Source organism: Budorcas taxicolor, chromosome 19 (genome assembly GCF_023091745.1).
Source record: "Budorcas taxicolor isolate Tak-1 chromosome 19, Takin1.1, whole genome shotgun sequence".
Taxonomy (NCBI): Eukaryota; Metazoa; Chordata; class Mammalia; order Artiodactyla; family Bovidae; genus Budorcas; species Budorcas taxicolor.
This window is the reverse complement of record NC_068928.1, coordinates 47,524,260-47,534,169: the sequence shown is the minus strand read 5'-3', so window position 1 is coordinate 47,534,169 and position 9,910 is coordinate 47,524,260. Positions and strand designations below refer to the sequence as shown.

The window sequence follows — 9,910 nt, the reverse complement described above, 5'->3', positions numbered from 1 at the left end:
CTGATCATTTTCCTCCATGTTCTCATTTGCTCGCTCCATCATCAGGTCCCCAGCTTGGATGCTTTTGAGTTATCAAACTTGAAGAGTTCTTCCTCTCCACTTCCCTCCCCTCACAGCTAATTGTGGCCATGTCTCCAATCTGTCCACTCCCCTCCCTGTCCCAGCTCCACCATCCTAGTTCAAACCTCCCAAGTCATTACTCGGAGTAGTCAGTGTAACAGCTTCTCAAGATCACTCCCATCCAGGGTGACCTTTTAAAATGGATCCCTGAGCCTGCCATGATCTCCTGAAAGATTTTACAGTCCCCATTACCCTTAGGAAAAGTCAAATACATCAATGTAGTTAAGAAGGACCTGGAACCATTTCTTCTCCAGCCATAAGTTTTTCCATTTCCCACCTCCAACAACCCCACCATTCAAATTCTCTGTTCTGGCCACACAGAACCACTGGTAATTCCTCAAATATGACTTTCTCTTGCCTCTAACCTTTGCATATTCACTGTCTCGAACACCCCTCTCCTCCATTCTTACCCCCACCCTCATTCTTTCAGGGAAGAAGTAAGCCTAAACATTGCTCCCTTCAGGAAGCCTTTCCAGGCAGAAAGCCCTACATCTGGGCACCAGAGCACCTAGTACTTTATTCATCAAAGCACTTGTCTTACTCTACTGTAACTGCCTTTAAGAAAGTAAGCATAAAGACAGGAGTTGGGCCTCTCCTTTGGGGTTGGCCTGCTCCCACGTCTCAGGAGAGTACTATCCTCTTAAAAAAAAAAAAAAAAGGCAACAACAACAAAAAATAGAAGCTGTGTTATTCAAAAGAGATGGCCTACCATCTTTCCTGGCACATTCAAAAAACAAATATTTGTTGAATGAATAGGTGAACCTCTGATGGGGATGTTGCTAACTGTTGTTATTTCCTTTAGCTCTGTATTTTATCTTCCCTTTCTGTTGTTTCTCTCCTCCCCCTTCATTTTCCCCATGCGAAGCCTCCCAACTGGGCCAGGCCTTCTCAGGCCTATCACGCTAGTTTTACACTGAGTAGGTGCTTCTATTTAAGCGCCTGAGCCATCCCTGACCCCAAGTTTCATGACCCAACCCTAGAGCTCAGGGCCTCCGAGTACTGGTCCCATTAAGCAGCCACTCACACACCAGCTGCACACATTCCTTTCCATTTCTCAAGAGCACAGGACACATGACAGGGAATAACAAATACCAATGAATAAATTCTCTGAAGGGATATCTCAATGAATTTGGTGTAAAACAGAGAAACAAACCAAAAAACCTATCACCTGATTTGATGAAAATTCTTTTAATTCAGAGGTAACATAGAATATATTCAGATCACCAGTTCAATCAGTTAGGTTCTCTGCTTTGTTTTTACATCTTTACATTTTTACATATTGACATTTACGTCTAAAGAAAAACTGCTTTGTGTTTTGTAATTCCACTTCTATAAATTTATCGTGAAGAATACTTTGCAAGAGAGCAAAGGTAAAAAGTATTCACTGTAGCATCTTCTGTAAGATAAACAATCCAAATATCCATTGATAGAGACTAATTAAATAAACGATGACACATTAATTAATAATAATAAAATACCATGAAGCTATTAAAAAGAAAGAAGTAGACTTCTCCATCCCAATACCAAAAGGCATCTAGGATATACTGCGAAGGGGAAGGAGAGGGTGGGGAGCAGGTTACAAAGCAGATAAACATAGGATGGTCTCATTTCAGTTTTTAAAAATGTTCATTCAGGATACATGTATATGGATGGCTGAGTTGCTTTGTTGTACACCTGAAACTATCACAATATTGTTAATTGACTCTACTCCAATGTAAAATTAAAAAATGTTTTTAAAAAATGTTCATTCATACTTAGTGGGAAGAAAGGCCAGCATATATTGAATACTTACTACTGCCAGGCACTGTTTTAAGTGCTTAGCATATATTAACTTATTTAATTCTCAAGACAACTCTATGACCTCTATGTTATATGTTTTTAAGAGAAAAAAATAAAAGTAACCACACAACTGAATTTCCATGGTTAGCTGGAGGCAGAGCCCTCACTGTTCCAGTCTGATTCAGCCGGGGCCCCTGGCAGAGGTACAGCAGCTACATACTACATGAGCGTTTCCCAGTGAGAGTCAAGGCTATGGACAAAGCCTGTCGCTGATAACTTCCAGCCCACTGAAAGGACACTTGAAAGTGAGCCCAAGCCAGCTCAAGGTGCTAAATGATTTTGTTGTTAAGACACTGACCAAAGATAAGGCAAGCCAGGACCAGACCCCATTCTTTCGACTTCAAGATCACCTAAATCGCAGGTGCTCACGTTGCTTCCTTAGTAGGAAGATAATGTGACTAGTTTTCTTCTTTTTAAAAAATGCTTCCTTAATAAATGGAATACAGGAAAATAAAACTCAGTTATAACATCACCACCCAGAGATAGTCAGTTTTGCTATTCTGGTATACTTCCTTCTAGTCTTTTCTTAAAATTTCATATACACAGCATCATATATATTTTAAAATTTGGACCACACTATACATACAGTTTTTAATCTTTGTTTTTCATTTAACATTATATTGTAAATGTTTTCTCTGACATAAAATATTCTTTAAAAAATAATTTCTAGTGGCAAAACAGCTCATACAATCTTTACTTAAATTTTCAGTTAAACAGCTATTTAACCTATGTAGCTAAGGATCTCTTTATCAGATCTGGAGTCAGAACAGGTCTGAGTAAGCTTTCATTTCTGGCTTTTCCATATTAACTGCAAGAAGACTGCAGGGCACCGCCAGGGGTCAGTGCAGAGCTGTCTAGCATGTCTTGATGCAAACAAACTGGTTTACAGAATTCACAGTAACAAATCCTATCTATTAGATCAGAGGACTATTCACATGAGTAACCAAGTTCCCTTCTCGAGCAGGCTTCCTTAGTACAAGACTACTCATGTCAGAAATGATCACATTTCTCCAAATTCATCTATATTCAACATTCACAAAACAGAGCTATTTTATAAACCAAGGTCTATGAACGCAAGACAGAGTTTTCACCTGCTTGGTATGAGATCATCTGTGCATAAAATACTTGGGCTGACTATTTTATACGTTTGTTTTGAAAGTCAAATAAATAAAATATGAAAGTATCTTGTAAATTAGGACGTGGCATTTAAACTTTATGTTGCCCTGTTTTAATGATATGCTATTCATTTATTTAGATGACTTATCTCCTATAAAAACTAAAAATCCCAGGTAGTACCACCATTATGAAATGAGGTATAAGAGCGCATGCCTTGGCACCATAATGGATTATTTAATTGATTTTCTTCCCCCAGGCTTCACTCTCCAGCTGTTGAAGTCATCATGGAATTAGTAATCTGTTTTTCCTAGAAAGTGAAGCTATCACTTAGAGCCAATTTGGTTTTAGTTCTTTTCCATCCTAATTTACCTAAGGCTCCTTCAGGAAAATTACACTGAGCTCAGAACTGCCTTAACCAACTTATAAGAAGGAGAATAACAGGGACCAAAAAGCCACTCCAGGCCCCACATACTTGACGGGCTCCAGCACAGGTGGTTGGCACTCCTGGTGTGTCTGAACCTAGAAGTGACTCTTCGGAGCAAAAGGCACCATGACTCCTATTTCCCATCTGGCCAGGCTCCTGACTCAGCTCTTCACCCTTCTTTCTGTTCTCATTTCCTTTCCAGTTCCCAGTGCCCCATCATCCAATTGGCATCAGGGATCAAGAGGGGCCAGAGTCGGGCATTCTGGGCATCAGACAGCTTTCAAAACCAGCGTGGTGTTTCTTTTCCTGAGTGCAGCCCACTGATAGGTTCACTCAGCAGTGAAAGCACTCAGGACGTCACAGAGGGACCTGGACAAAGCAAGGCCTGGGAGTCCCTTACACTGGCACCCTTTGTGCTAGAGCCTTAAGCTCTCTGGCAGAAGAAGGATACAGAGGCCACAGGAAGAGAACAAGGATGCGTGCACAGCAGTTCACGTTGCCCTCAGACAGCTCCAGGAGAGAGAGATCCTGTGTCTTCTCCCTGAGGTCCAATGTCTTAGAGCAGATCCAGCACAAGGCATCAGTTGAACAGCTTGTGAGTACAGTTCCTGGTACACAGTAGGTGTTTGATTGATATTAGGTATGTGAAAGAATGACAGATTCTAGACCAGCACTAGAACACAAAGCACCTGGAGGGAGTCACGTTTCTATGGTCAATCAAAAAAATACAGTCTTGGGACTGGAGTACTGGAACTAAGCCCACAGACTTAAAGTCAAGAGGGTCCCGCCAACTGGACACAAACCCAGGAAAAGTCAAGTCACACAACAGCAGGGCAGCTATTCAGGTCAATAATTAGTTATTATTGAAGAGTAGTTTCTAGTACATGGACCCTCAGGGCACCTACTGTTTCCACAAGGGCCAGATTCCTGAGAACAGAACTTGACTAGCTGACTGGCCACACCCCTCACATCAAGAAGGATGTGGGGGACTCACCGAGGAGGGCTCAGACACCAGCAGAGCTGACAAAGAGGCTTCACGGACATGTAGCGAGTCAGCTGACCGCAAAACTGCAGGTCTATGCTTGCTAACCTGCTAGGCAAACCAGCCCCCCACCCCCGATCTGCTTGAGTCTCAGGGGACACTGCAGAAGCTTGTGCTACAGAATAGGCCGCCTAGGGGCACGTACAGTCTGGCTACTCAATGTTGTCATAGACATGGATCACGTCATCGTGGTTGCTGAGCGCCTGGATGAGATGGGCAGCCTGCTCCAGGTCGGGGTCAGCCAGCTGCACCTTTGTGTTGGGGATGAACTCTAGCGTACAGGACACAGAACATAGGCCCAAGGAGTCCAGTTTCTTCCTCACTTGATGCAGTGAAGAGGCATCACAAATAAACTAGGGACAAAGCAAAGTCAGGAGGTAAGGAGCCAGGAGATAACACGACAAAGCTGGACAGAAGTCTGTAAACACCTGCATGAAATTCCTGAAATGTATCACTGGGTTTAAGTCTTCACTGGCCGAAACAGAGTGTTCAGCCTTCTGAATCCTTCTCGTCCTCAGGAGAGTAAGTCCTATCCAGTATTCACTTAATAAATTGTCTGTGCAATATGTGAGCTTTTTATTTTACCTGTCCCCTGGGCTCAGGACATAAGAGACTGAGAGAAGAATACTTAACACGTCTATCAGGGCCCTCTCAGAAGTCCACCAGACACCATGGCTACTACTCACTTTAAAAATGTTCTTTTCCTCTTCGTCTTCGATCTCCTTGACATCCTCAGCTCCTGCTTCTATTGCCAGCTCCAGGGCACGCTCTAAGTTCACAGGTTTCTTCTCTCTGTCCTCCTCTCCAACCACAATCACCCCCTTTTTGTCAAAGGAGTGCCGAGCTCCTTCAGCCATCATTCCCCTAATAGGCGAGGAAATGGGCCAGAATGGATCCCTTTAGACACTTAGCCTCCACACAGCACTGCCCAGCACTCATTCCCACCCTACCCCTGGAGTATAACCAGACATGAAGCAGCTCTCTTCCTGAAGAAGATCCGGCTACCTCTGGGCAAGGGAATAATCCGAACATAACACTAACCCTCTGTTTTATTTTGATTAATTAATTTGGCTGCCCAGGTCTTAGTTGCAGCATGCTGGACCTTTTAGTGGCGGCATGTGGGATCTAGTTCCCCTAGGGATCGAACCCAGGCCCCCTACATGAGGAGTGTAGAGTCTCAGCCATTGGACCACCAGGGGAAGTCCCCAGCCCTCTATTTTTCTGCCCTGACTGGAGTTTGGAGGCTGCAAAGACTGCTCATCAATTCCTATACAACTGAGAGTACACTGTTGGTGGGACATTTCAAGACCAGGACATTCTATGGACAGATGAGACAACTGGACACAGCACTCCTTTTCCACCTGTCCTTGGGGTCCTGCCCACTACAGAACACATTAAAGGAGAACAAATGATGCCATCTGGATTCTGCTAAGGATGACATGTGTGTAAAACCTGAAACCCCACCAGGAACGACAGTACTTACCTCTCCCAGAATCAGAACCTAGAGACTCTGTCCCCTTCCACTCTCCCCAGACACACACCTACCCATTCTTGTTCAGGATATGTTTGATGTCCGAGTGGCACTTGGAACTACTGTTAGATAATGCCTCAATGAGAAGAGAAGAGCCACCGGGGCCTCGGCCCTCATACAACAAATACATGTCCTTGGTTTTCTGCAATAGATAACACAAACACATTTTCCTGTTTCCTAATTCCCTCCTCCATGCCAGCCCAGGCACCACAAACACCACAAAGTTGACTCCATGGAATGGGCTCTCTGGGGTGACGCCTAGGCTCTTAAGGCTTTAATTCTGTCCTCCCTCTCTGAGAGGAGGCTCTTGGGATCGATGTTTGAGGTAACTGGAATTCTATCCCTTCCTTGGAAGGCAGTCTCTTTATCTTGTCCCTGAACAATCAATCACTCATCTCCCAGTTTTGGTTTCTCCCTTCCCCAGCTGAATCCCACATCCACCCCTCGATCACTCCTACTAAAACTCATCCTCCTATACTTTATCCTTCATGAAACCCCTGTGAGTCTACCCCTGGGCTGCTGTGTACTGCTAAGAGAAATCACACACCTGGGCCTCATCGAATAGCATGGCCTCAAAATTCAAACAATCAAAAGCTCCAGGGACCAATCTCATGGGGACACCCCACGCTGCCTCTGTTCATTCCTCGCCCACATACCTTATCTTCACCTCTCTCTCTGTCCCCTTGCCCTGCCGTCTTCCCAGGAACACTCAACTGATGACTTTTCTCTCCCTCTTTCACAAAGGAAATAAAGGACCACCAGGCGGGGGAAAGGTGTGTGCCTTATCTGCACACACCTGATATGAAGACAGTGTGCAGGATGGTTCGAAAATAGGCTTTGGGGTCTGTCTGGTTCCCAGTAGGTCATTTTCTGTGTGACTTAGTCAAGTCGCCTAATCTTTCTGTGCCTCAGTTACCAACTTGAGGTTGTTCCAAGGATTCAGTGAAATTATGCACACACGGTTCTTATCAAAGAACCTGGCCTCCAGACTTCCCTGGTGGTCCAGTGGTTAAGACTCTACTCTGTGCTTCCAGTGCAGAGGGCACGGGTTCCATCCCTGGTTGGGGAACTAAGATCTCACAAGCCACAAGATGCAGCCAGAAAAAAAATAAAAAGAACTTGGCCTGGAGTAAATACCCAATAACTATTAGTTACTAAGATGACTACTACTTCCTCAAATCCTTCCCATCCATCCCAGAGAAGAGGTGTCTCCTCACCTGGACTTGAAGATAATTCCCACACCTGGGTTCTACATCCCAGCCCCTCCCATCATCACTATCATTTGCACCTTCTCTATTTCTACTGGCTTTTCTTCTTTAAGGTATCAATATCAGAAAAACAAACCCTTCCTCAAGCTAGCATCATACTCTGCCCTTTCTTTTTCCCCCAGCTCCTCACAACTCAGCTCAATAGTCTTAGGCTGCAGTTCTGTACACCATCTATACATCCTATTCCTGACTATGCTCCCATAACTAATGGCCAAGAGTAACCAGAAGGCTCTAAGTTGAGGGTGTCAACAATATTGCTTCTCTGATAATTTAAAGGGTGGTGGCCTTCCAAACATGTATTTGGTAGGGGCTGTGATCAGTAACAGGAAGCTCAAACTGAGGACACACCTCCATTTTCAGCGCTGCCTCAATTGTTGACTTGGGCATGTGCTTGCTGCGACACACCTCTAGGATGCCGGCCAGGTTGCTGTTGAGCTCAGGGTTGGGGCCTCCTTCTGAGATAGAAAAGAGTAAGCAGAGACATATCAATAAGACATGAGAGAAAAAAAGGACATCCACGCCCTCCCCTCCCCTCCCCTCCATCAGCCAATAGAGACAAGTCACCGCTTAGATTGCGGTTCGTTTAGGACACTTTATCCGATGTTTGAATGAAAGCTGGGTAAGTATTTTGGGAGACGTTTCCAGTTCATTTGAAATGAAAGGCCGGGGATAGGGGTTTGGGAGGCAAGTGAGAGCGTGGGCACAGTGAGGGTGGTAGCTACCAGCGGTGGGTGACCGCCAGGTTCTCACCTTTAACCGCTAAGCGAATGCTCAAGCTGAGCTTGGAGAAGATGCGACTCCTTTCTGCGTCTTTGGGACCCTTGATGTGCCGGACTTTGGACCACTTGTTGTGTCCCGCGGGGACTTCGGCTGTGAGGTGCAGCGTCCGACCCCCAGCGGCGCTACAGCACGGGGCCTCAGGCTGGAAGGCCAGGGCGGAGCGCGGAAGAGCCACCCGGACCCCGGGGCCTCGAGGCCACAAGCACTGGGCAGCGACCCTGCTCAAGCTGATAACAGCCCAAGTTGCCATCGGCTCCGACTCTGGGCCAAGGTCAGTCTGCCACCGAAACGAGCCCGTCCAGAGCCGGTAGCCTCCTCTGCCCGTCACCGGAGACCCAAAGGCTCAGGCCCGCCCAGGACAGCGAGAACGCCAAGGACGGCGCACTGTCCCTGCGGCAGCCGGGAGAGGGTACACTCGATGGTGTAACACACTTCCTTTCCCTGGTCCGTTCCAAAAACGCGTCCCCACCGCCCGCAAAAGCCGTTCCGCAGCTTGGTACGTACTTTTCTGTACCCACTGAGCAGAACCCAGACCTATGTGAGGCAACCCTGTACTCACTCAATCCCTTCAGTTGCCTGGGGAGCGCCGGACTTTACGTCCCACAACGATCTACTAGAGATGTATCTGGATTATGAAACTGATTCTGCTTCAGAATGGCTTCCCAACTCTGAGCAGGTCTAGAATGATAAATGTATTGTTGTTGCAAAGAGATAGTTCAGTCACTTCACTTTACAGGTAAGGAAATCGTCCGCAGAGATGTGAATCTGTCCAGTCATTTAGTCTCTCTGAACTTCCTCTTCACTATCTGTAAAGGATGCTACTACTTGCTTTACCAACGTAGGAGGGTTGAAAACGCAAAGTAAGCCCTTAGAGCTTTATTTTTAAGTAATAAAGTGAAAGTGTTAGTCGCTCAGTCATGTTCGATTCTTTGCGACCCTATGGACTACAGCCCGCCAGGGTCCTCTTGTCCATGGGATTTCCCAGGCAAGAATACTGGAGTGGGTAGCCATTCTCTTTTCCAGGGGGATCTTCCCGACCCAGGGATCAAACCTGGGTCTCCTGCATTGCAGAAGGATTCTTTACCATCTGACCCACCAGGGAAGCCCTTAAAGTAAGGGCTGATGTAAATAGCAGAGATGACCATAGTGACAAAGTCCCTAAAAGTAACTGACGCTTGCCATCCTGGAGAGGGAGGAAAATACAGAAGAATTTTCAAGAGCCAAATTCCCCTCTGCGTTTTCCCTCTGCTCTCCCAGAAGAGAACACTGAGGCCATTAGGAAGAGAAGGTATAGAAGAAATAAAGCCAGCGGCTATGAAAACTTTCCAGTGGCTCCCAAGCTGGTGAGGTTAAATCCAAAGGACCTGGTGTGTTAAACAGCTTAAGCTTGTGGCCTCTGGTTTGAACCGGTGGGTTCAAACCCCGTTTATTACTAGTGTAACCTTGGGCAAGCTCCTTTATTTCCTGTATTTCAATTTTCTGACCTGTAAATAGCCTTGTTGTTATTTAGTCTCAAGGTTGTCTGACTCTTCTGCCACGGCGTGGACTATATATAGCCCACCAGGCTCCTCTGTCCATGGGATTTCCCAGGCAAGAATATTATAGAAGGCTGCCATTTCTTTCTTCAGGGGATCTTCCCTACCCAGGAATGGAACCCGCGTTTCCTGCATTGGCTGGCAGATTCTTTACCACTGAGTAAAGAATAGCCAGGGAGGCCAGAATAGCCTTGCCAGGATTAAATGGGATAATGGATAAAATACACAGGTATAGACTTTGTTATTATTATATAA

The 9,910-nt window shown here is 45.7% G+C and overlaps 1 protein-coding gene across 2 annotated transcripts; it reads right to left on the bottom strand.

The window, feature by feature from the left end:
- Window positions 1–2,610: 2,610 nt before the first annotated feature.
- On the bottom strand, window positions 2,611–8,500 carry LOC128065046 (translational activator of cytochrome c oxidase 1). Of its 2 annotated transcripts, XM_052658130.1 has the most exons (6): window positions 8,091–8,500; window positions 7,689–7,795; window positions 6,087–6,214; window positions 5,228–5,405; window positions 4,687–4,894; window positions 2,611–4,107 (listed from the first exon to the last, which is right to left on the bottom strand). In XM_052658130.1, exons 1-5 carry the CDS (start codon window positions 8,368–8,370, stop codon window positions 4,694–4,696), a joined length of 894 nt encoding a protein of 297 aa, XP_052514090.1. In that variant the 5' UTR covers window positions 8,371–8,500; the 3' UTR covers window positions 2,611–4,107; window positions 4,687–4,693. The 2 variants fall into 2 exon arrangements, with proteins under 2 accessions (XP_052514090.1, XP_052514089.1); XM_052658129.1 differs by having other exon boundaries at window positions 2,611–4,894.
- Window positions 8,501–9,910: the final 1,410 nt, after the last annotated feature.

What these genes read in the sequence shown, in the direction of transcription:
- LOC128065046 (XM_052658129.1), bottom strand. Translation starts at nt 8,370, where the DNA reads ATGGCAACTTGGGCTGTTATCAGCTTGAGCAGGGTCGCTGCCCAGTGC. An exon ending in CATTCGCTTAGCGGTTAAAG is followed by an intron (nt 7,796 to 8,090) that starts GTGAGAACCTGG and finishes TTTCTATCTCAG; the next exon opens with AAGGAGGCCCCAACCCTGAG. An exon ending in AGGCAGCGCTGAAAATGGAG is followed by an intron (nt 6,215 to 7,688) that starts GTGTGTCCTCAG and finishes TATCTATTGCAG; the next exon opens with AAAACCAAGGACATGTATTT.